Source organism: Eublepharis macularius, chromosome 12 (assembly GCF_028583425.1).
Source record: "Eublepharis macularius isolate TG4126 chromosome 12, MPM_Emac_v1.0, whole genome shotgun sequence".
NCBI lineage: Eukaryota > Metazoa > Chordata > Lepidosauria > Squamata > Eublepharidae > Eublepharis > Eublepharis macularius.
In genome coordinates, this window is record NC_072801.1 from 68,892,459 (window position 1) to 68,918,254 (window position 25,796).

The 25,796-nt window shown below is 46.2% G+C and overlaps 1 protein-coding gene across 1 annotated transcript in view; it reads left to right on the plus strand.

Annotated features, from left to right (window-relative positions):
- The first annotated feature begins 670 nt into the window (after positions 1–670).
- ADCY4 (adenylate cyclase 4) overlaps positions 671–25,796 on the plus strand; it is a 53,714-nt gene continuing 28,588 nt past the window's right edge. Inside the window, exons 1-12 of the mRNA XM_054995426.1 lie at positions 671–736; positions 1,875–2,349; positions 9,812–10,009; positions 12,247–12,408; positions 13,658–13,807; positions 15,576–15,730; positions 15,895–16,006; positions 16,646–16,773; positions 20,064–20,222; positions 22,052–22,184; positions 23,062–23,241; positions 25,007–25,050. Of these exons, the coding sequence (XP_054851401.1) occupies positions 2,182–2,349; positions 9,812–10,009; positions 12,247–12,408; positions 13,658–13,807; positions 15,576–15,730; positions 15,895–16,006; positions 16,646–16,773; positions 20,064–20,222; positions 22,052–22,184; positions 23,062–23,241; positions 25,007–25,050 (1,589 nt within the window). The 5' untranslated portion in view covers positions 671–736; positions 1,875–2,181. The remainder of the gene's footprint in view (positions 737–1,874; positions 2,350–9,811; positions 10,010–12,246; positions 12,409–13,657; positions 13,808–15,575; positions 15,731–15,894; positions 16,007–16,645; positions 16,774–20,063; positions 20,223–22,051; positions 22,185–23,061; positions 23,242–25,006; positions 25,051–25,796) is intronic.

Below are 25,796 nucleotides of genomic sequence, written 5' to 3' on the forward strand. Positions count from 1 at the left end.
TAGGGGAAGGTATAATGCCACAGAGACCACCCTCCAAAGCAGCCATTTTCTCCAGCGGAAACGATCTCTGTCATTTAGAGATCAGCTGTAATTCCAGATCTCAGGCCCCACTTGTAGGCTGGCAACTCTGCCCTGGGCAGGCTGGTAAAGGCAAGGACATAGGCCTGTGGTGGGCCCCCAAATCTCCACCCTCCTATAGGACACTTTCTGAGGCGCTGAAGACGTTGCCCTGTGGTCACCCCGGTTCAGATCTCTGCCAGTCACCCTCCTGTAACTTGACTGTCTTCACAGAGCACCTTTGAGGAGCTCATATGCGTGTTTTAGGGGAAAACATCTGTGTTGCCCCAAACTATTTAGAAGCAAAGGTTATTTAATTAGAAGTTAGGTGCACAGATTTTCAGCAGTGTGTCCCAAAAGAGTCCTGTGAGTTGTTCCTTTCATACATATGCTGCAATCTCTTTGTCCGCTCCTTTAAACACGAGAAGATTCCCGCCCCCTGCATCTCCTAGGACCACCATTGTTCAAAGGCCCTGCCTTCAGTGCTGAAGAAGACTTCTTCCCTTCCCCACCCCCGTGGGACTGAAAGTGTTAACCAGGGAAGAGCTTTGGAGCTCAAGTTCAGTGCCTGAACTAAGCTTGGCTGGGCAGAGGGAGAGAGACTTCTAGCTGCAGAACCGCAGCGTCAGAGAAGCAGCAGGAGAAGCCAGGCGGGCTGCCTGGATTACAGAGTTGGCAGGTGAGAAGAAGAGGGGTTGCTTGGGGGTCTTTGGAAAATGAGAACTCCATGGTGGGGCTGAGGGTTGGTTTGGGGAGACAGCTTTTTAAGATTTGCCAGATTGTCAGTAAAGAGAGCCACCAGGCAGAGGCAATAACACCTAGCTGAGATAGTTTCTCAGAATGGGAGGGTATTCAGAAGGACAGGTGCTTCTCTTACACAGGTTTACACCACAAAGAAGGTTTTGAGAGACTGGAGAGACCTTAATTTGTTGTAACAATCTGATGGGATTGCTGCGGAGCAGTTTGACTTCCAGAGTGGATGAGTTAGGTCCAGAGAGAAATATTTCAGTTGTGTGTTTGGGAGCAGAGAAGGAAGAGAGAAAGACACTTGTTACTCGTATGTCATTTCCATGTCAAAAATCTCTTGTGAGGATTAATGGTTGCTAGTGATAAAATAACTGGCTGGTTATCCCTGCTTTTGTTTTTCTGAGCAAATGGAATGTTTGTGAATATTCTGTGAGACCTTCTCTGAAATCCACCCATTGAACTTAGCTCAGTTTTATTATGCATTCTTTCTCGGCCTCCTTTATCCACAACAGTTAGAATGATGGCATGTTGCAGCTAGATCAGGAAGAGTTGAGTTCAAATCCCTTCTTGTTATAAAGTTTGCTTCCTCACTTACTTCATGGGGCTTTTGTGAGGTTGAAATGAGAAACCTCCAAGGAGATCCCTGGAGGATGGGTGAATCCCTGAAAGAATATTACAAGTCCCACAATTTGCACCTATTTCCTTTTAATTTCTTAGCACTCCCCCCCACCCCTAGAGATAACTTATTCCAGCCCTTTGGTCTGCTTTTGTCTCTCTGTCCCTCTCACTCTCAAGACAGTCTTGTAGCTTGTACTCTTGAATTCTAGCAGGATTGTTAAATCAGCAAACCTGATCTGGAAAATGTTTTTATTTCTTTCTGGAACCTATTACTTATTAATGGCCTCTCAGTATTCTCCCATTTGAATTTTCAAACATACCAATTGTATATCTTCAATGAAGAACAAGTTTTATTGTTCTCAAGGGAAGAAGCACGATAAATTGCAGACGTTTTCAGGAATCTGGGTATTAAGTCAGAAGAAATGACCACCCTTTCTCATTTCCCCATCCAGGTTCTTCTAAATGAATGTTCTGTTCTGGTGCCAACTTCCAATAACTTTGATGGCTTTTCCTCACATTGCTGCTCCTTATTGAGAACTGTTGTTAGGCCATCTGCTCATATGCTGGATTTTCTTCTGGTCTGGAGTAACAGAAATATAAATTTCAGCTATGGAACTTCTTGGCCTTGATTGGATACTGTTTTCGTCAAGGGACATCGATCATAACTGCAGCCACAGGTGCTGATTCACCGAATTTCTCTCCTGCGGATGAGGAGCAATATCTCCCCCAAGGTGGGAATACTTGGGAACAGGCGAAGACATGCCCTGCCCACGTCGCTCCCAGGCTACCAGCGATACCCCACGAGAAGACCTCTTCTACCAAACCTACTACAGCTTGAGTCAACAATACCCCCTGATTCTTCTATTGCTTGTCATCGTCTTGGGCATCTGCATAGCTTTAATTGCTACATCTTTTGCCAGTGGCAGGGTAAGTGGTTTCTGGGGAGTGAGATGCTTGTTAAAAATCAGAAGGGAGGGATTAGGTGGTTAAGAAGACCATGGAGAAACTGTGTATTGTTCAAGACACCCCACATCCAAATATCCAGCATACTGCTGGAAATGGATACAGGCAAAGACAATCTAGACAAGCAAGGAACCAGGGAACCTTCTCCACAGGGAAAGGCTAAACTTTGGGGTGGGATTTTCATTTCAAAATAAAAATGCATTGATTATGAAATGTATGAGTGGTATTAGTAATTGGATGGGAGACCTCCAACGAAGACCAGGGTTGCAGAGGCAGGCAATGGCGAACCACTCTCTGTTAGTCTCTTGCCATAAAAACCCCACCAGGGGTTGCCCTAAGCCAACTCTGACTTGAGGGCAGGACTTCATTTCATTTCCATAAAAAGATTCTCCTTCACTCTCTCATAAAACTGGGACTTGGGGGTGGAGGAGTTGCCCAAAAGAAAGGGATTTGCAGTTAGGTTCCAAACAGCCCAAAGAAAGCATTCTGTCATGCAAAATGTGAACACGCATGAAACGGCCTTATAATGAGTCCAACTATCAGTCTATGAAGGTCAGTATTGTCTACTCAGACTGACAGCAGCTCTCCAGGGTCTCAGGCGGAGGTCTTGCAGATCACCTCCTGCCTGTTCCTTTAACTTGGAGATGCTGCAGACTAAACCCGGGACCGTCTGTGTGCTGAGCAGGTGCTCTATCAGTGAGCCCCTCCCCAATGAGGAATTATGGAATTTGCTAATACAAAGTGGAGTGGTGGCTTTGGTAGTTTTTGCAGAGGATTAAACAATTTTGGAGGCTTGCCGCTGCATGATGTTACGATAGCTGCTGGCTTAAATGGCCTTCGAAGAGGATTAGACAAATTCATGGAGGAAAGATCACCCATCAGCAATTAACCGCAATAACAAAATGTGAAAAGGCTGTGTGACTGTCATTTCTTCTGCCCCATGCTTGCTGTATCCTTCCAATGATCTGTTGTGAATTTTTGAGAACTTTGTTCATGTTGAGGAGCACATGATGTGCACTGTAATATGTGGTATGTACTTCAGGTGGGTAGCCATTTTGGACTGCAGTCGAGCAAGACCCAAGTTCTCTTGGACCCAGGTCATACTCAGAACATGTTTCAGTCCCGAATTCCATAATGCTACCATATGTGTCTGTGTGCTGCCTTCAAGTCATAGCTGTGTGCTGCCTTCAAGTCATAGCTGACTTATGGTGACTTATGGGGTTTTCATGGCAAGAGACTATAAGAGGTGATTTGCTATTGCTTGCCTCTGCAACCCTGTTCTTCGTTGGAGGTCTCCCATCCAATTACTAACCAAGGCCAACCCTGCTTAGCTTCTGAGATCTGACGAGATCAGGCTCACCTGAGCTATCCAGGCCAGGGTAATGCTACTAAATATCTGAGTATCTATCTAATATACAGTGCATCACCCCACTCCTTCAATAATCTTGAATGCACCAAGAGAAAATAAAACTAAGACACAAGCAGCATATTCAAGTGAGAATTTCCTATTGAGATGGAAATTCTGAAGCACCTCTGCTAGATAAAACCTTTAGGTACAGAGACAGTGTTCTGCTGGATGTCAGGTACTGGAGGCAGAGAAGAGGGGATGGCTATTGCTTCACACAGATGGGGTGAAAGGTGGCATACAGATTGCCCCATATTCACACGGGGACAGTGCGGCGTAACAGCTGAAGGAGATCTGGTTCAAACTCCTGTTGGGCCATGATGACACATCCTGGGTGAACTGGAACCTGCCTTTCTCAAGCCTAGTCTACCTCATAGGGGTGCTGTAAGGCTGAAATGGAGGGAGGGGCAGTCATGCACGATGCCCTTGGCGCCTTCAAGGAAGACCGTGTGACAGAAACATTAGCCCTTTTGGGCCTACCTTAAACCGATGGCTTGGATCTTTTATATGACCCAGAAGTGTTTTTCTGGGTAATCTTCTAGCACCATGGCTGGCCTGATAATTACACAGTTGGAAGGCAATCGTGTAGAGGTTAGCACTTTTGTTGCCAGAGTTGACAGAGTCCTGTGAAAAATGGGGCCTATGGTTGGTTACTTGATCTGGGGCACTGATTGACACCATCTAACTTTTTTTTTTAAAAACCCAAACTTTTAAATCTTGGGCATTTCCCTTTAAAGAACATAAACTTCTTCTTTTGTATTTTTTAAAAAATAGTGGCATGAGATGGTGATGTGACTTATCTAGGGTTCCCAGGTGCCCACCAATGGGGGGCAAACTCCTGGGGATTTACCCCCTCATCCGCTGATTGTCCAGCAATTGGCAGGAGATGGAAAGCTCCCGGAGGTTGCCTGCCACCAGCAGGCACCTTAGAAATGCTCGCTGCATGCGGGGTCCCAACAAGTTGGCCACATCACTTTCGGCCCCAAACGTCACCCGTGGGAGCATTTCCACACTTCGTTTGAGGCCAATTTGGGCCCCAAACGAGCCAAATCAGCCCTGTGCAGAGCTGGTACAGTGATATCACTTCTGGAAGTGACATCATCATGTCAGCCCCAGGGCACGCGAGAAGACGATCTTCATGGACAGCATGAGGGAGGTGAGAGGGACCTGGCAACCCTAGACCTATCTGACCTGCCTGTAGAGTTCAGGCAAAACTATAGAGTTTCTAGCGATTCCTAGAGCTACCCTTTGTCGCTTCTGGGTTGTACCCAGAAGTGACATAGCAATGTTGGTGACATCGCTGTTTTTGATTTGATTTTTCTCCTACCACTACTCCGGGCTGCCAGCAGGAGGCCTCTGACAATAGAAGGAGTCTGGCATGCATACCTGCCCAGCTTGCCCACTAGAGATCCCATTTCTTGGATGGTTTTACAAGATCATTGTCCCCTTTATTTAGCCATTATGAACATAGCAAGTTGCTTAAAGGAGTTAAGGAAGGAGGGAAATGTATTCTTCATTTGAGGAAAGCAGTTGTTCTGAGAAGGTACTCTCAACTGAAAAATTACCTATTCACCTTGTACATTTCTGACACTGCATCGACACTTGGAATTGGCAAAAAGGAATGTAGACATTTCCATTGTTCTTGAGGAAATTGTCGAGTTTTCCGGTTTTTTCTTTGATGCTCCCCCCCAATGGAAATGTGGCAGCCCCTCCTAGTGAGAGAGGCTGGTGAAGGCATTGACAGAAGAGAAGGAGAAGATGGTTTCATCATTTAACCTTAAAGAGCGTACTCTGGCTCATTGGGAGGGTGAAAGATGGCTGGATGGAAGGGCTAAGCAGCTGCCGAAGGGTCTCCATTCCACATTCTCCAATTCTCCTTATTTATGGTTCCGTTTGGTAAGACAAGTTTTGACTTCTTTGGACCTTTGTGGCTTAATGTTTTTTGAACCAAGATGCTCAAACAAATGAGACGAAGATCACATGGCCGTACACCCTCCAAGCAAGGCAGATTGCAAAGCTGTGCAGACCCAAGTGGCATCGGGGCCAGTCCAGGAAAGGTCAGGGGATTTCATGCTACAATCTGCACACCATTTTCTTATTTGAACCCACCTCCTCCACTCATCTATTAACATTGTAAAGAAGAAAATATGTGTTTTAAAAGGATGCACGTTTTCTTTTAGTATGCTAACCAAAAAGTAGGGATCCTGCTAAGTGCTGATTGAAAAGTTAGCCCCTTTTTCCCTTCCCTCGATGGCCTCAAGGCAAATTGTGGCTTAATGAGTCTGCAGTTTGCATTAAATAGGCAGGCAGCGGGCCACTCTAAGGGCCAAGCTACAAGTGATGAATGACACTTGCCTGGCAAGTGAACAGACTCACGTGCAGGGCTTTTTTTCTGGGAAAAAAGGTGGTGGAACTCAGCAGGTTGCCCTCAGAGAAAATGGTCACGTGGCTGGTGGCCCCGCCCCCTGATCTCCAGACAGAGGGGAGTTGACATTGCCCTCTGTGCAGCTGAGCGGCGCGTAGGGCATTCTAAACTCCCCTATGTCTGGAGATCAGGGGGCGGGGCCACCAGCCATGTGACCATTTTCAAGAGGTTCTGGAACTCTGTTCCCCCGTGTTCCAGCTGAAAAAAACACCCTGCTCACGTGTATTCCTCCCTGTTCACTTGTGCTCCACTTGCACTCCACTTGATCAAGTGGAGAGCAAGTGAATGGCAAGTGAACAGGGAGGATTACACATGAGGGCCAAGCTACACATGACGAATGACACTTGAACGGCAAGTGGATTGAGTGGAGGGCAAGTGAACAGGGAGAAATACACTTGCTGTTCAAGTGTCATTCGTCATGTGTAGCTTGGCCCTCAGTCTGTTCACTTGCCAGGCAAGTGTCATTCGTCACTTGTAGCTCGACCCTAAATGTTACTCCCTTCACGAGTTCTCCACGAAGCCAACTCAGACTTGTGCAGACACATAGCAGCTTTAGAGAATAGCCTGCATTAAAAAAGAAGAGCTCAAATGGTCTCGGAAAGCTACTGCCAGGGAACGAGAGTGCCTGCCTTTCTCCCAAGTTCCCCCTCCCCCGTGCAAAAATAATGTGTGTCGGGGGGGAGAGCTTGCCTATTTTTCCTCATCTAGAAAAGAACATAAGAGCAGCCATGTTGGTCAGACACATAAGTCTTCTAGTCCAGCATCTTGTGTCCAACAGTAGCTAGTCAGATGCCATAGAGAAGTTCACAAGCAGAACCCACAAACTACAAAACTCACTTGTTGACTCCCTATTGCATAGCAATCACAGCCCCTGAAATTCAAGGTCTTATTTGACATCTATCTATCTATCTATCTATCTATCTATCTATCTATCTATCTATCTATCTATCTATCTATCTATCTATCTATCTATCTATCTATCTATCTATCTATCTATCTATCTATCTATCTATCTATCTATCTATCTATCTATCTATCTATCTATCTATCTATCTATCTATCTCAAATCAGAATCAGCTCCGGAGAGTAAAAGAAGCATAGAATAAAAAGCAATAAAATAAGAATAGGGAGGAGGGCACATGGAATGCGAAGAGCACAGAACTGTGGGCGCAGATTGTAGAGGGGACAGAGAGATAATACTCTCCTCCAACAAGGAAGTAAGTTATTGAGGCTCAGTGAACCACTTGTGTATCCCACATGCCGAAGGCAAGGCCTTATTCAGCTATCAATTATCCACTTTTAAATTCATCTAACCCAGTGGCTATCACTGTAACAACAACAACAACAACAACATTCTATTTATATACTGCCTTTCAGGAAAACTTAACATTCACTCAGAGTAGTTTACAAAGTATGTTGTTATTATCCCCACAATAATCACCCTGTGAGGTGGGTGGGGCTGAGAGAGTTCCCAGAAGTTGTGACTGACTCAAGGTCAGCCAGCTGGCTTCAGGTGGAGGAGTGGGGAATCAAACCTGGCTCTCCAGATTAGAGTCCTGCTGCTTTTAACCACTACACTACACTGTGTCTTTTGACATTCGAGTTGCCAACTCTGGGTTGGAAAATTCCTGGAGATTTAGGGATAGAGCCGGGGGAGGGCAGGATTTGAGGAGGGAGGGACCTCTCAGGGTATAGTGCTATAGAATTCACCCTCCAAAGCACCCTCTCCAGGGCAACTGTCCTCTGTAATCTGAACATCAGCTGTCATTCTGGGAAATCCCCAGACCCCACCTGGAGGCCAGCAACTCTGCATGGCACGAGTTCCACAAGTCCTCTACTCTAGAAGTTAAATCTCTAAGCAGGAGTGCATCTTATCTCTGACACCCATATCAAGAAATACAAAACCATGGACATGTATATATTTACTCAACTGATACCTCATTTTGTACTAGAATATCCAGGTCAGTTTACAACATTTGGGAAGGAGGGAAGTGCTGTCAAGTCGTAGCCAATTTAAAGGCAAGATATGTATAGAGATGGTTTATTGTTGCTCGCCTCTGTGTGGCAATCCTGGACTTCCTTGTTGGACTCCCATCTAAGTACTAACCAGAGCCAGCATCACTTCTGGGTCTGAAACTGGCAGTGGGCAACACATCACACAATACTGGTTTTCGAATTCTCCATTTCTTCATTGCTCCTGGGGCTTGCTAGCCAAGGGCTGGCAACTCTACATACAGGTGAGTGTGGCTCCTCAGATACACTGGCCCAAGGGCATTTGGGAATGCAAAACTCAACCACCAAAACATTGAACCGAACCTAAAAACAAATTGGAAACCAGTGCAATTGATGTAAATAGGGTATTATAATCCCCTGGTAGCATGTTGGCTGCTCCATTCAGTGCCAGCTGAAATTTTGCATTATAGTCGCCTGTAACTATATATGTAAATGCACGCACATGTAGGGAGGGGCATACAGGAGCATGAAGCACCATGCCGTGCACAGCCTGCCAATTCGCACATTGCAGCTGCTAAGGTACGTCTTGAATTGTTGCTAGCATATTCTAGGACAATTGTGTTTTTCTAACACGTCTTTTGCTCAAAGAATAATTACCCTCTTGGCTTTGAAATCAGCAGAGGACGGGCTATTTCCCAGTAAATGAAAACAGCAGGTCAAGTAGGGTCTTCAACAATGTGCAATCACTTGTGCACAGCAGGCTCATGCAGCTGTTTGATATTAAAATAGGAGCGCAATAAGCGTGTCCCCTTTTTCAAAGGTGAAAAAAGCCAGTGGGTCTGGGGTTCCAGTTGCATCCCTTTGCCAGGGCATGTGGCTTATTCAGGCCAGATCTCTCTCTCTCTTTCTCTCTCTCCCTCCTGTTTCCCCCCCCCTCTCTCACACACACTCACAAGTGGTGGAGGCTTGACAATACCATTTGAGTAAGAGTCTATTCCAGGTAACCCAGGGACATGTTTGCAGTTGGTCCTTTGTTTCTGTCAGTTTTGGGTTGTGTATTTTAGAAAAAGGAATATCGGGAAAATGGGTTGTAGTGCTTCTGTTGTGAAGATTAGCCCACAGGAAATACAAACCACTGCTGTTAGAATAGCACCTAAGATTGACCTGTAGGAAATGCAAACCACTGCTGTTAGAACAGCTCCTAAGATTAACCGGTAGGAAATGCAAACCACTGCTGTTAGAACAGCTCCTATGATTGACCTGTAGGAACTGCAAACCACTGCTGTTAGAACAGCTCCTATGATTGACCTGTAGGAAATGCAAACCACTGTTGTTAGAAGAGCCACAGCTGCTAAGAGTGTCATTGATTTTAAATGTGCTTCTCAAAATATCATAATTTTCAAAAGTAGATCTGAGTGGCCCACCAACAATGGATTTGGGTCCCTTCTTTCTAGATGCTTGGCAACCATCTAAGAAACTGGGAGAAGGGACGATCAAACAAGTACATGCTGGTTTACTAAGGCAAATCGAAGGAATCAGAAACCACCAATTTCAATACCTTTTTCCTGTAGCGCAGCTACCTCTAGTAGGATGCCAGGGCTGGTATTGCAGGCATGATTAATCATGCTTTTCCTTCCTCCCAGGAATTCTCCTCCAACTTGGGCTTCTTAATCACGTTATTTGCTGCTCTGGCTGTTTTTGGCCTCATCCTGGTCTTCGTGTGCATTGAGAGTATCTTTCAGCGATGCACTCGTGTCTTCTCAGCCATCATCTGGACCTGCCTCATTACCATGGGCTACGTCTTTGTCTTCACTGGAGGAGTGGTTAGGGCCTGGGACCAGGTAAGGTACTACTGCTACATCCATTTTGGGCCCTGAATCTAAAAGTTAGGATGGGCAGCTTTAAGGTTGGGATGGGCATTTTCTAAGCATCAATCTACACAGTCACAACCAATAATCATGATGCTTCAGAATGTAAGTTGAGGTGGTGGGGAGTTGTATAGCTGAATGTTGTAAAATAATAAGAATAATAATAACCCTTCTCTCTCAGTCGAAAGGTAGCTTGCCAAGAAGTGTTTTCACTAGAGATGGGCATGATCCCCCCCAAAAAATACCGATTAAGCCATTCGTGGATCCAGGCTGCTGCCGAACCCAGGCCACCGATTCTAACTGATCAAGTCCCATTTCTGATCCAGAACTGGGAAGGCCAAAGCAGGAGGGCGCCCTGCTGTTTCCAGCAATATAGGAATGGTAGTTGGTGGCAGCAGCCGCCAGGCACGGTGGGCAGGGTGAGGCAGCGATGAGCCGCCTCCCTTCAGGGAGGGAGGGGACACACACACACACACACACACACACACACACTTAGAGTAGAGGGGGGAGTTTTTAACCCGGCAACGAGCCGCCTTCCCTCAGGGATGGACATTCCCAGGGCCGGATCTACGGTTGCCAGTGCCCAGGGCAACTGTAGTCAGGCTCTTGCGTGCGCGCATGCGCGTGCTCCTGGGTTGCCCCCCCCGCCCACGCAGCAAGCTGGCTGTCCTGGTGCACTGCGGAGCTAGCGGCAGGGCGAGTGGCTTGGCGGCTGCCCGTGTGGTTCACCAGCCCTGCAAGACAAGGGGCGGCCGGCTTGCCCGCACGCCCCTTGTCCTGAGGAAAGGCGAACGGTGCAGGCGGCCTCCCAGCCTCCCGTGCTGCGTTTTGCCTTTCCCTAGGACAAGGGGCAGCTGGCTTGCCCACATGCTCCTTGTCCTGGGGAAAGACGAACGGCACGGGCGGCCTCCCAGCCTCCCGCGCTGCCTTTTGCCTTTCCTTTGTGCCCATGGCTTCAGAACACCCCTTTCCCCCTCACTCCCCTGGGTTGCTGCTCCATCGTTGGAAGGAAGCCTGCTAATCAAGGAAAGCTGGGCTTCCATTCGTGTTTTGAGGGCGACAGAAGGAGGGCAAACACAGCCCATTCCCCTGGCTCCGTTGCCCCGGGAATAAATTACTGGCGCAAGAGTGTCTGCAATTCCGAACAGAAACGGATACATCCAATCAAGTCCCGAACAAGCAAACCCCCGACTGCTGGATCGGTTGCCGTGGACGGAATCGATTAGCTGAGTCATGATGGCGCAAATGCCAAAATCGGGTTTTTTTGAAATTGTAATTCAGATCGTGCCCATGTCTAGTTTTCACCCAACTTCCTCCCTGATATCTAGTCTTCTCTATGCAATGAACTTTTAAAAACAACTTGGTGGAGGATTGAATATATGAAGGTGTCTTACACTGCGTCAGATCTTTGTTCTATCTAGCTCATTGTCTGCTCTGATGGGCAGAGGTTCTCCACGGCCTCAGATACAAAAGAGATCCTAACACCTGAGATAATTAACTGGAGATTTCAGGAATTGAACCAGGTACCTTCAGCATGCAAAACACACACTCTATCACTGAGCCATAGCTACACCTCTTCAAATGTTAAAGCTTTGCGTGTAAGCACAAACCTTACCACACAGGGACCGCCATGGCCATATCCTGTGTTTATCCTGGCATTGAACACCAAAAGCTGCCCAAGGAGGAGGTTCACACCTCCAGGGGAACAAGGTGACCGGAAATCGGAAGTGGTGGAATGGACTATATCTCTTCAGGCTGCAGGTGGGGGGACATGGAAGTTCATGCTTTGGAATGTTTCTTTATGTAAAACCAAACCAATCTCCCTTGCAAATAGAGTTGCCAACCTCCAGGTGGTGGTTGGAGATCTCCCAGAATTACAACTGATCTCCAGGTCATAGAGATCAGTTCCCCTGGAGAAAATGGCTGTTTTGGAGGGTGGACTCTATGGCATTATACCCTGGTAATGTTCCTCCCCTCCCCACACCTCTCCTTCCCTAGGCTCCACCCCCAAATTCTGCGGGAATTTCTCAACCTGGAGCTGGCAATCCTGCTTGCAACCCAAAATTTAGTTCCCAGCAAATGCGGTTGAGGTGCTACTGCTAGACTGTATGAAGGAAAACAAACCTGTTTTGGATTCTCTTTCCACTGATGGAATTATATTCTGCTAATCCTGTTGCAAGGGTGACTGACGCCAAGCTCTTTCCTCCAAGGTCTCCTTCTTCCTCTTCATCATCTTCACTGTCTACACCATGTTGCCCATCCGAATGCAAGACGCAGTGGGTGCTGGCTTGGCCTCCTCCCTCTCCCATGTCATAGTCCTGGGTGTCTACCTCTCCACTGGGCGTGGCTCTCAGGCAGAGCTGGCCTTGCAGGTGAGTCTAATCCAAGAACCCTTCCCAACAAGACTGGGCTGAGGGGCCACCACCCACATGTCCATGCAAGGTAGCAATGGGTGCTCTGCAAGCATCACTCAGTGTAACACCCACCCGGGCAATGGATCTCGGGCATGCTTACAGCTGCACATGCCACTGTGTAGAATAGTTTAAATGCAGCTCTGGGCATGTGCAAAATCATCCTCTTCTTGCTCACCAGTGTCTCTTTTCAATCAGGCCACAGAGAACAGCTTCTTGTCCTGCTCTTGTTGCAATGTAGGCTTGCTTGCCGCTGCTGCAGCCCCAAGAACCCCCTACCTGAGCCCCAGATCTTCTCTCCTATAATGCCCATCCCTTAATGATGCCCTCTATGGCATCCATGGGACCATTTCTCCATCGCCCTGCCTGTCCTGTCATCCTTCCCCTTGCCTCTCAACCAAACTTCTTCTCATCCTCCATCAGCCTCTAACCCATTCATCCATTTTGCCATCTCTCTTCCTCCATCTCTGTCAATCCCTTTCTCCATCACTCCCTTCTCTTGTATGTGCATCCATTTAACTATTCTCTCTGTCTTCTTTAATGCATTTTGGTCTATTCACTTCTCCTTCCCATCCACCCGATCATTTTGCCAGAGTTACCTTCTTCTTGTACTCTGCCCTTCCATCAATTTTCTATCTCTTCCATCCTCCTCTTGTCTGCATGTCCATTTGTTTTGCAGTCCCTCTCTTCTCTCATCCTCCAGTCTGCCCAATTTGCCATCTCTCCTCTCCTACTTTTGTACCTCCCACCAAAGATTCTTCCAGCTTCCTTTACCTCTCAGTTCTTCCTTCTATACATATACCTTGACATCCTGCCCATCCATCTCTGGACCATCCATCCACCAATCCATCCATCCACTTGTTTTACCACCTCCTTTCCTGCACTCTGTCCTTCCATCTCAACATCCTTTCCGTCCTCCTTTTGTCCATCTGTCCATTCCTTTTGTCATCTCTCCTACCCTTTTGTAGCCCATTCATCATCATCATCCTTCCTTTTTCATTGTAGTCCTGTTGTCCTATTGTCCCATCCATCTGTCTTGTCATACATGCTGCCACCACCCCCAGCTTTCCTATATCACTCACCGTTTCACAGAATCACCTTTGCTAGATGACACTCTTCCCTGGCTTTCTCCTACTTCCTCTTCATGGTGTCTTCTCCCCTTCCCAATTTGACTTTGTTTCACAAGTTTTGTCTTGGACTCTGCTCTCAGCTCCTGGCCAACCTCGTCATCTTTGTCTGTGGGAACTTGGTAGGGGCCTACCACAAGCACCTGATGGAAGTGGCCCTGCAAGAGACGTTTCACGAGACCTTCAACCTTATCCAGTCTCGTGTCAAGCTGGAGTCAGAAAAGAAGCATCAGGTGAGCACGAGAACACACATGGACTTGGAAGAGGTCCCTCTGGCCATCCATTCCACCGGGGCTTTGATGAAAATAAACTTCTTTCACATGGAGGGTTTTCATTGATCCGGCTTCCAAAATGGAGTCAGTGTTTTTGAAGCCACCACACGATTGTACTCTAATCATCCTTTCTTCATCCTCAATTCGCTCTTGCCCAAATCTGATTTGTGCTGATCTTTTTTGGAAGAGTGCATTCTGAATGCATTATAACACCATCTGGACAGTGAAGTGTGCCTTTTCAAAGATCCTACCCTTGTTGCTTTGTTTGGCTGCCGTCAGCCTCATACATAGGGTTCCCAGGTGCCCACTGGTGGCAGGCAAACTCCCAGGGATTTGCCACCAGCAGAAACCTCAGGAACACACACGGCATGCGTGCTCCCAACAGGTGTGGCAGCAATGTCACTTCCAGAAGTGATGTTGTCACATCAGCCAATGGAATGTTTCTTCCCACGCTTCATTTGGGGCTGATTTGGGCCCCAAATGGGCCGAATTGGCTCCGTGTGGAGCATGGGAGCGCTCGTGTGCACAGCATCGTGACGTCACTTCCGGAAGTGATGTCATTGCGTCAGCCCCGGGGCATGTGTGGGGGAAGAGGATCCTTGGAGGTGAGAGCAACCTGCCAACCCTACTCATACAGCTGCCTTTTTCTTCACTGGTATGAGCCTGGGCCTATGTACTGAGGCCTAGTGGCTCCAGGAAAGCCTGTACTAGAGTGACTACAGAGAACTTCCCTGGTCCCCTGCCTGCAACACCCACTGCTCCACCAGAGGTCTTTTTGAAGGCTTTTAATGAATATTGGTGTTTTGCTGTAACGCTATAGCAATTATTGATTTAAATAAAGCTCTCAGAAAGCCCCCTGGTGGCACCATGGGGGAAAATATTGTCCACAAGGGGCTGAGGGAAGAAAGTGCACAGAAAACTCCTGTGTGGAAGCTCCATTGCCAATACGCATGCATCTGCCTTTAAAGGTGGGAATGCAATCCTTACCATGTGGAAGCATAGAGGGATGTGCTGGAGCTTCAACTTGCTTTGAAGGTCAGGCATTGCTGCTGACCCCAGATACGTGGCAGCTGCAGTGACCTAATGATACAAGTCAGACAGTCCGTACATGCACAGAAGAGCTTTTTTCTCCAGCCAGCTCACACAAAGAAATGTCCCACCTAATGTAGAGAACAGATATTGATACTGGTGAATCGTTAAGTGTAAATAGCTCAAAAATGTAGCACCTTAGAGCAGAACCACAAGTGACAAAAGGCACAGATTGGACACTTGTCAGCTTCCCTCAAGTTTTGATGGGAAATGTAGGCAGCTTGGCGGAATGTTGGCCAAGTGACAGTTGAAAAGTCCATTGGACAGCAGTCAGAGAGTGAAGCTGTGAGACCAGGATGCCTACATTTCCCATCAAAACTTGAGGGAAGCTGACAAGTGTCCAATCTGTGCCTTTTGTCACTTGTGGTTCTGCTCTTAGAGACCAACTAGATTTCCTGGGTATGAGCTTTCGAGTCTAAGCTCCCTTCAACTCTTGAAAGCTCATAACCTGGAAATCTAAGTGGTCTTTAAGGAGCTGCTGGACCTGAATTTTCTACTACAGACCAACATGGCTACTCACCTGAAACTATCTTCAAAAGTGATGTAATGAGTGATGAAGCTGTTATGAAAAATGGTATTGCCGTTGTCCCAAACTCCGCCATGGCTTCTTCTTTCTCTTCCTATGGTCTATCATTCCCAGGAACACCTCCTGCTCTCCATCCTTCCTGCCTACATTGCCTTGGAGATGAAGGCAGAAATCATAGAGAGACTTCGGGATGGCGGCCAAGCCCAGAGGAGGCAGGAGAGCACCAACAACTTCCACAATCTCTATGTGAAGCGGCACAAGAACGTCAGGTACTTCGTCCCCGCCTCCCTTGGTCAACAAAGTTGCCTGATCCAGCTTTGTGAGAATGGAAGCTCTTTCCGTGCCCGTAAACAACAACGACGACAACAATAGCAGCAGCAGCAGCAACAACAACTTAATTCCTCACATCTTCTTTTTCCTCTTATCCCAACAGCATCCTGTATGCTGATATTGTTGGATTCACGCTTTTGGCCAGTGAGTGCTCCCCCAAAGAACTTGTTCTGATGCTCAACGAACTCTTTGGAAAATTTGATCAAATTGCCAAGGTGAGGAACGAGATGCCTTAGGGACCGCCAAGCAAATGAATACGTAGACCGGCATCTAATGTAAAATGCCGGGTTTTCTTGTTGACATCCTTATTTACTTTCAACAGCTTTTCTGGTAGAGGGCCTAGGAATTGGGTGAAAGCACTAATTATCCCGTCTCCTTGAAAGGGGATAAAAGGAGCAGACTAATTAGCACCTAATTAGTTTGCTGCCTGTAATTAGGAAGCTGTACGCCAGTTATCTTTGGAAGAAGCTGAAAAATTGGATAGATGATATCAAGATGAGGGGTAAAGACCAAGTGGCTTTTCATTTTAGACATTCTATTTTAAAACATTACTTGATGTTAACACATTGACTGGAGAAATAGTCATTTAGCAGGTGGATTTTTTTTTTTTTGCAGCCGTTATTGATCTTTAAGACAGCTTCTAATTTCAAGGGATCATCTTTAGAGACGCCTGTGTTAGAAAGGAGATTTTTGTCCTTATACAACATCTTTCTTTGAATGCATCTCTTCAGATCCTCTGCTCCAGTGAAAGGGCATCTCAACACCTCTCCAAAAAATATAGATCCCCCTGCTCCAAACTTAGCTAAGACTAAAATCAGGGCTCTGTTAAATCTTGATTGTTTCTTGCCTGTTAGGACAACGAGTGCATGCGGATCAAGATCTTGGGTGACTGCTACTACTGTGTCTCTGGTCTGCCTGTCTCGCTGCCCAATCATGCCCGTAACTGTGTCAAGATGGGGCTTGATATGTGCCAAGCCATCAAGTGAGTGGTGGGATGATGCTATCTAAAAAGTGGAAAGGGAGGGGGGATAAAATTGGGTTCTGCATGGACAAGAAGTGTCCTCAAGGCAAGACTGATTTGTGTCTTATCAAGAAGGGTCACCATTACCATCCTCAAGGTGGGACTGGGAGTTCTCCTGGAATTACACTTGCTCTCCAGATTATAGAGATCAGCTCCCCTAGAGGAAATGGCTGTTTTGGGAGGTGGACTCTATGGCATCACATTCCTGTTGAGCTCTCTCCCCTCTCCAAACTCTGCCCTAAAATCTTCAGGAATTACTCAAGCCAGGGTTGGTGACCCACAGAGGGATATTTTGTTTTGTCTTATGTGTAGGCTTCCCCGGTGCCCGCAGGTGGCGGGGTGATCTCCTGGAGGTTTGCCCCTTTGCCTGTCTATTGCTGGCAATTGGTGGGAGGTGGCGTGCACCCCAGAGATCACCTGACACCGGCAAGCAACCCAGAAAAACATGCATTGGATGCACTCCTGGCAGGGTGTGACAATGTCACTTCCTGGCCAAATGGGCCAGAATTAGCAATGCGGCACTTGTGGGAGCATGTCTGTGGCCGGTGTGATGACATCACTTCCCAGAAGTGACATCATTATGCATGCTTTGGGAATGTGCAGGCATCAAATTAACCATGATGGAGGCACTAGGTAAGTGCCAGGTCCCCCACCTCCCATCAGGAGGGTATAAGAACCTGAAACTCTATTCATGTGGCATTGAAGAGGAAAGCAAATGTTCTTAAGCACAGTGTAGCACAGTGGTTAACTGGTTGGACTGCGAATCAGCACTCTACTGGTTCGAATCCCACTACTGCCATGAGCTTAGTAGGTGGCCTTGGGTAAGCCACTCCTCTCAGCCCCAGCTCTCCGCCTGTATTGTGGGGATGATAATAACACTGACTTGTTCACTGCTCTGGGTGAGGCACTAATCTGTCCAGAAGAGCAGTATATAAGTGCAGCTATTATTATTATTATTATTATTATTATTATTATTAGTAGTAGTAGTAGTAGTAGTAGTAGTAGTAGTAGTAGTAGTAGTAGTAGTGTTTTAACTTCCCTCAGAATTCTGAGAGATTTTACCTGGGCAGGGCCTCTTCCATTTGCCTCAGAATTGCTTTCAGGTGAAAGTAGAATTGCCAGATCTTCCATCCTCCCATACCATTAAGCACATGGGCAGGGGCCCAGTGGTGTGATAAGCCTGGGCTCGGTAACCTCACAGGACCGGTCCTGTTACCATCACATGGACTAGCTGCACTATTCTTTGACGTGCTGCTAGCAATTGTACCATGGGTATCTGGATATACATAGCCACAACAATGCAGCTTCGAAGGGATGAACTATTCATCACAGATTTTTAAAAATGTAAAAGTTAATTTCCCTGTTTTTTGTGAGCTATATGTAATCTGCAGTTGAAGGGTTCATGTCAGATAATTACCTCACACGTCCAGTGGATGTGCACAGTAGTTTCCACAAACAGGCATATGCAGAAATTTTTAATGAAGCCATCAGATATGCAAGACTTTCTGATCACTGTGAGATTCTGGCTTGCTAAACTCAAGAGTCAGTCCCAAACCTGAGTCTCAGGGCCTATGACTGAGTTCTGGCAATCCTAGGTGAACTTCAGGGGCACTTCTGAATGTCAAGTACACTTACGTGCATGAGATCTGGTTTCTCAGGCAATGTATCAGTTCTAGCTGCACATCAATAGCCCAGGTGAGCCTGATCTCCTCAGATCTCAGAATGCTAAGCAGGGTCGCCCTTGGTTAGTAATTGGATGGGGGACCTCCAATGAAGACCAGGATTGCAGAGGCAGGCCATGGCAAACCACCTCTGGCAGTATCTTGCCATGAAAACCCCACCAGGGGTTGCTAGAAGTCCGCCACCACATACCAGTCCTAGTTCTGGTGGGCAGTAGCAGAAGGGGAGAACCTACTTTACATAAACTCTGTCTGCATGACTAAATCCTAGATTAAATATGGAATTCCAACCATAGGTAGGCACACTTCTGTTCCCAGTCTCCATGGCGTACAAGGTCAGTGTATCATGTGAACTGGCCCAAAGTTCTTAGTCCTTATGGGGGAAATGCTTAAGACTGTGCTGTGCAATGTTATGAGCCCTAGAGGGCAGCCGAGAGCAACAGGAAGCAAGACTATTAGAATTTTTGAAGTAGCTTTTATACTGGGTCAAACTAGGATTGCCAATTCTGGTTTAGGATATTTCTGGTGATTTGGGGCAATGCCAAAGGAAGGGAAGGGGAGCTCAGTAAAGATGTGATGCCATATATTCTACCCTCCAAGCTGCCATTTCCTGCAGGATCTTTGTAGTTTGGAGATTAATTGGGATTAATTGGGATAACTTTGGTTGGGAACTGTAGATCAGATCTATAATTTCACCTGAATGCTTCTCTAGAACCTTAGGGAAAGGCCAGATTCCTGAGGTCTTGTAACTGGAGATGTCGGAGGCAGAATCTGAGGGCCAAGCTACACATGACGAATGACACTTGAACGGCAAGTGGATTGATTGGAGGGCAAGTGAACAGGGAGAAATACACTTGCTGTTCAAGTGTCATTCGTCATGTGTAGCTTGGCCCTGAGTTTTGCTCAGGGCTTTTTTTCAGCTGGAACATGGTGGAACGGAGTTCCGGAACCTCTTGAAAATGGTCACATGGCTGGTGGCCCCACCCCCTGATCTCCAGACGGAGGGGAGTTTAGATTGCCCTCTGCGCTGCTCCAGCGTGGAACACTGAGTCCTGAGTTCCACCACTGAGGGTCAAGCTACACATGACGAATGACACTTGAATGGCAAGTGTATTTCTCCCTGTTCACTTGCCCTCCACTCAATCCACCTGCCGTTCAAGTGTCATTCGTCATGTGTAGCTTGGCCCTGAGTTCCACCACCTCTTTTCCCAGAAAAAAGCCCTGGTTTTGCTGTATGTGGAAGTTCAAAATAGAGTGTTGGGTCTTAGCACCTAGAGAGAGGAAGGACGATGAATAATTTCTGCTCGCTTAGCAGGGTGTGTGCATGTGCGTGTTAATGATGTCCTATCCCATTGTAAGGAGAGTATAACTCAGTAAACAAGACTGTTGCCAAAGGCTATTTTAATTTTATTAATGTACTCATTCTTTTTTGAATTCCACTTTCCAAATATGTGCAACGAGAGCCAAAACATGTACTTGTCAACACTCAGATTCTTTCTGTAATTTTGTTTTTCATTAGTCGGCTGGGAAAGATATTTTAATAAAATTAAACTGCTTTGCATCATTCCACAGGAAGCTGCGTGATGCCACTGGCGTGGACATCAACATGAGAGTTGGGGTCCACTCAGGAAACGTTCTTTGTGGGGTGATTGGACTCCAGAAGTGGCAGTATGATGTCTGGTCAGATGATGTGACATTAGCCAATCACATGGAAGCAGGAGGCGTGCCAGGGTGAGAGACGCGAGATGGTGAGCAGGGATGCTCCCAAGCAGGGCCGGAGGGGAGGATTGCGTAGTGGTGCTTGTACTTGATCGCTGACCTCTGGTGGGCTGGGGGAGGAATTGCATGCGATATATAAAAAGGGAAGCATATTTAAAGGCATGATGTCATTTGTAACATGGAAGGAAGAGGTTTGCAGCTTCATTCGGTAGGTTAGGGCCAAGCTGACAGATTGATGCAGAAAGGGGTTTACATTGCAGGAAGTTGGGATTTAAATCCCCCCTCCCCCAATACAATTTCACCTATGCAAATTGACCCCCCTCCCAAGTGCTGTCATTAGTTCTGGAAAGTTCACAAGGCAAGACCCTTCTCTATGGTTTTTACCTTCTTTCTACTGCTGATAAGAGTTCTCGGGAGTGGCTGGTCTTTTCAAAACTGTGCATAGAGGAAAATAGTAAAGAGTCCAGTAGCTCCTTTAAGACTAACCAACTTTACTGTAGCATAAGCTTTCGAGAACCACAGTTCTCTTTGTTAGATTCATCTGATGAAGAGAACTGTGGTTCTTGAAAGCTTATGCACAGTAAAATTGATTAGTCTTAAAGGTGCTACTGGACTCTTTACTATTTTGCTACTACAGACTAACACGGCTAACTCCTCTGGATCATAGAGGAAAAGTTACCCTCCTGGCAACTACTCTTTTCAATCAACACCGGGCAGATTTGCTCAGAAAAAAGAGCTTGTGAGGCGTACACATTATAGTGGTATAAGTAAAGTGTCAAACCTGGGTTCAAATCCTCATCCTATACGGGCCAAGCTACACATGACGAATGACACTTGAACAGCAAGTGGATTGAGTGGAGGGCAAGTGAACAGGGAGAAATACACTTGCTGTTCAAGTGTCATTCGTCACTTGTAGCTTGGCCCTACCATGAAGCTTGTAGTCTAACTTTGGGCCGTTCTCTCCCAGGGTTCTTGTAAGGTTAAAATGGGACAGGGAGAACCATGCATAATGCTCCTTGGATACAATAATATTAGATAAGAGAGCCAGTTTGGTGTAGTGGTTAAAAGCGCTGGACTCTAATCTGGAGAGCCGGGTTTGATTCCCCACTCCTCCACGAAGCCAGCTGGGTGACCTTAGGCTAGTCATGGCTCTCTAGAGCTCTCTCAGCCCTACCCACCTCACAGGGTGTTTTGTTGTGGGGATAATAATGACATACTTTGTAAATCGCTCTGAGTGGGTGTTAACTTGTCCTGAAGGGCAGTAAATAAATCGAATGTTGTTGTTATTATTATTATAAATAGACATGTGCAATCTGGGTCTAAAACAGATTTCAGGGTTTTCCTGCCCTTTGAACACACACACACACACACATATACACACACACACACACTCTCTCTCTAAATGGGTTTCTTGCAGGGCAGAAAGCGGAAGTTAAGCAAAATGTGGTATTTCTATATTGGGAAAGCTACAGATTAATTTTCAGCATTGCATTAGCCCAACAGTCAACGAAAGCTAAACAGCATAGCTTTATCAAGCATAGCTTGGTTAATCCCTGAAAGCAACAAAATAAACAGGGAGATTATTTCGTATGCCCAGGAATGGATCCCTCTTCTGTACGTTGGGAGGATTTATGCTTCTGCCCCTGGCCAAGAATATAATAGTTAGAGACTGCCCTCTAGTGCTTGTATATAGGGACTGTCTGGCAGAATGGAGGGGAGGGGGAACAGCAGATCCAGATGTGAATCTCTGAGGATGTATGGGAGAATTCTGCATCACTGTGTCTGGTGCTGCCCCCTTTTGCTTACATTCAGAACTACACATGGGTACCGTTCTTTTTCAGCCGTGTCCATATCACAGAGGCCACCTTGTCGCACCTGGATGGTGTCTATGCAGTCGAGGAAATTTGTTGCTGGCCCCGTGACCCGTACCTGAGGGAGAACAAAATCAGAACCTTTTTGGTCATTGACCCAAGGGTGAGGAGCTGTTATGGGTTGTGACAGCAGTTTTCTGCATGTCTTGTTTCATATGAAATATCTTCTAGTTGAGAGGGTCGGGTGAAGAAGAGGGAAGTACGTATTTTTGTCATAACAGTTAGCATTTTAAGTGGTCCAAGCTGTCCATACACACTATTGGGTTGTCCTCCTTACAACATGGTTGTTTGGTATCCCTGTGTCAGTACCAGTAGTACTGAAGCTCGGGTGGGGTTGGGGGAGAGCTGTGAATTTCCAGCATTGTGCACGAGGTTGGACTAGATGACCCTTACGAACCTCTTCTGTTTCTATGTTCCTGTCTTACTTCCAGCTCTACATCTCTATGTTCCAGCTCTATGTTTTTGTTTCTATCTCAGTATCTCAAAGGAGAGGCCAGATTTGAACTGTGTATAAACCAGATTGCCACTCATTTTCTTAGCCACTATGCTACGTATTGTTGATTGCATGCATTATACTGCTCTGATTGCATTGTTCTTAATGGCATAATGTAATCTGCCTTCAGTCTCAGAGAGAATATCAGACTATAAATGAAGTAAATAAATAAATGCTGGTTCCTTAGTTTTGCATAATGTTGATCCTAATTCTGAGAAGGGGAAGATCCTGGGAAGGCACAGATCCAAGTTAAATTCTGCACCTCTCTCTGAAACGTGATGTATCAAGGCTCATGCTTCTGAGCTTATTTTCAACATGTCCATGAGAACCAGAAACAGTGTATGTTAAAATGCATTATTTTGAAAATCTGCTCATGCCTGTTGCGATTGCACTGGTGGGCATTCTGTGCCACCTTGGATATGGGGCAGGAGCCGGCTGGATGGAATTTATTGCTCATTTAGGTTCTTTGCATTTCTGGTGAGCTTAGGCAGAAGAAGAAAGCACCCACGACACTCTCTCACCTGTGTCCAGTGAGAGCTACAAAATGAGGGCCTCCGTCCGGATGACTCGCTACCTGGAGTCCTGGGGGGCAGCCAAACCCTTTGCCAACCTCAAACACCTGGACAACCCCCCAGATTCAGCAGGATCTGTCAGGAACAACCACTCGGTATGTCCCACAGGTGGCGATCTTACCAATGCCCATCTGGCTGTGTCAGCATAGGGCCTGTTGCAGCATAATGCATCAATGTTGACAGGCAGGCATTTACAAGAAAGCTGTGTAGCAGAATAATGGCAGTTCTTAACGTGGTCAACAAGTACTGAACAAAAATATGAGGAGAAAAATGTTGCCAAAGGAGGTGTTTACTGCTGTTCTTGTCTTGGTCAGAGGCAGAGGAGAATTTTCCTTGTTTTTCAAATACTATACCATAGTAGCAGAATTTGGAGGAAATGGTTTATCTGGTCACTTATCACATATTTTTATTCCATAATTCATCCAGAGAGTTTAGGGCACTGTGGAGAATCCTCTCTCCATTTTATTCTCTCCTCTTATTCTTTGCAGCCCTGTGAGAGAGTTTAGGCTGAGAGCGAGAGAGAGAGCGAGACTGAGAGCGAGAGAGAGTGAGAACGAGAGCGAGAGCAAGAGAGAGAGAGAGAGAGAGAGAGAGAGACTGGCCCAAGGTCATTCAGAGAGCTTCATGGCTGAATTTGGCTCTGAATTCTTGTTTTCCCCGTCCTGGTCTTTAATTCAAACCACGGCATCACACAGCCTGTTTCTTCTTGGAATGTGGTGGGCAGCGCTGGTGGGGGAATGGAGTAGAAATGAACTCCATGAGGTGTGAGGGGCCTTGTGGTCACTGTGTTTGGGGAAAGAGAAATAGTGAAGCAGGAAAGGATCAAATAGCTCAAAGAGAAAACCCACACCACAAATCCTACCTATTTGAACAGTGGTTCCCAGTTTTAGAGTACCTAACTAAAGAAGAGAATGTGATTAAAGATACATTGAAGCTAGACCTTTATTACTCTATGGCTTATCTGTGATTATGGTTTATAACTCTACATACTACCTTAGATATTTTTATTTTAAGGCCAAACAGAAAATGTAAATAGGAATTAGAGATGTGAAGATTGCTTGCTTGTTTGTTAGTTCTTATTTGTTCTTACTGTAAACTTACGACTGTTAAATGTGAATGTTTTCTCATGCTGTTAAGAGAATTTTTTATTACTTCTAAGTTTGTTATTGTTATAATGTTTGTATAGGAAAATTAAAAAAAATGGAATAATATATAGATATATATTTAAAAAGCAAGAAACAAAAGTACGAGGCATCTAAGAATTTTTTTTTTAAATGTTGGGGCTCAAATAAAAATGTTGAGTCTCAGGCAGCCCGAACAGTGTTGTTAGCCTAAGACACGAGTACCTAAAGGCCTTCCTACCCCCATATTAATTTGCTCGCTTGTTGAGAACTTCAGCAGAGACCCTCCTTTCTTCCATACTTTCCGAGGGATGGTGGGCAGTTCCTGAGGAACGGAGCTTTGCTGTGGCAGTACCTTGGTTATGGAACTTCCTCCCCATATCGATTCACCTGGTACTTCAGCTGATTTAGGAAGAGCCGTGGCTCAGTGACTGTCCCCTAATCTTGCATAGAACAAGTCTAGGGTTCAGTCATTGGTATCTCCAGTTAAAAGATCTTAGGGCCAAGCTACAAGTGACGAATGACACTTGAACGGCAAGTGTATTTCTCCCTGTTCACTTGCCCTCCACTCAATCCACTTGCCATTCAAGTGTCATTCGTCACTTGTAGCTTGGCCCTCAGATACTTGCAAAGGATCTTATTTGGTGAGACGCTACCCATCCAAATAGACAACATTCAGCTAGATGGACCAATTGTCTGACTTGGTATAAGGCAGCTACGTATGTTCTTCTCCTTACAGGAGCTCTCTCTGGGGTCTTTGAACCAACAGAAGACCTTGGAAAGGTAAGGCAGGACTTGGGTTGGAGGAGGAATGAGCCGTTGGCAAAATAGGCTTCTCACAATGGGGTGGAGTGGCAAAAAACGCAAAGTTTTATTGGTCCCAGTGAGAACATGCTGAGTTTTTGAGCACTGACGTTGCATCCCTGAACAAGTATGTTTGTGCACCCCAGTTCTATACACTAGAAATGCTACTGAGGTTCTCTACAACCACAACTGAGTGATAGATCTGAAATTCCAGAAGTAATGGAAACCAAATAGGATCTGTCACACTTCCAGTGGCCTCAGCAATGTGGTTGACCTCAAAGCACATGCAGCATAAGTCTCCTGTTATTCCAAGAAACCAACCAGTGGAAATGGGTTGTCTCAGAGCACTCTGCTATGTGGTAGGCCTCAAGGCACATGCCACATGACAGAATGCTCTTGGGCTATCCAAACCCACTGAAACTGAGTATGTTCAGTTGTAGAGAGCCCTGACCTGGATAGCCCAGGTGAGCCTGATATTGACAGACCTCAGAAGCTAAACAAGGTCGGCCTTGGTTAGTAATTGGATGGGAGATCTCCAACGAAGACCAGGGTTGCAGAGGCGGGCAATGGCAAACCACCTCCGTTAGTCTCTTGTCATGAAAACCCCACCAGGGGTCACCGTAAGTTGACTAAGTATGAAAAAGGATATTGTTGGTAAATGGACCAAGATTTAGATGAACCTTCTACTAGAACGTTTTAGAGTTGGAACCAGTTGGTTTTGCCAT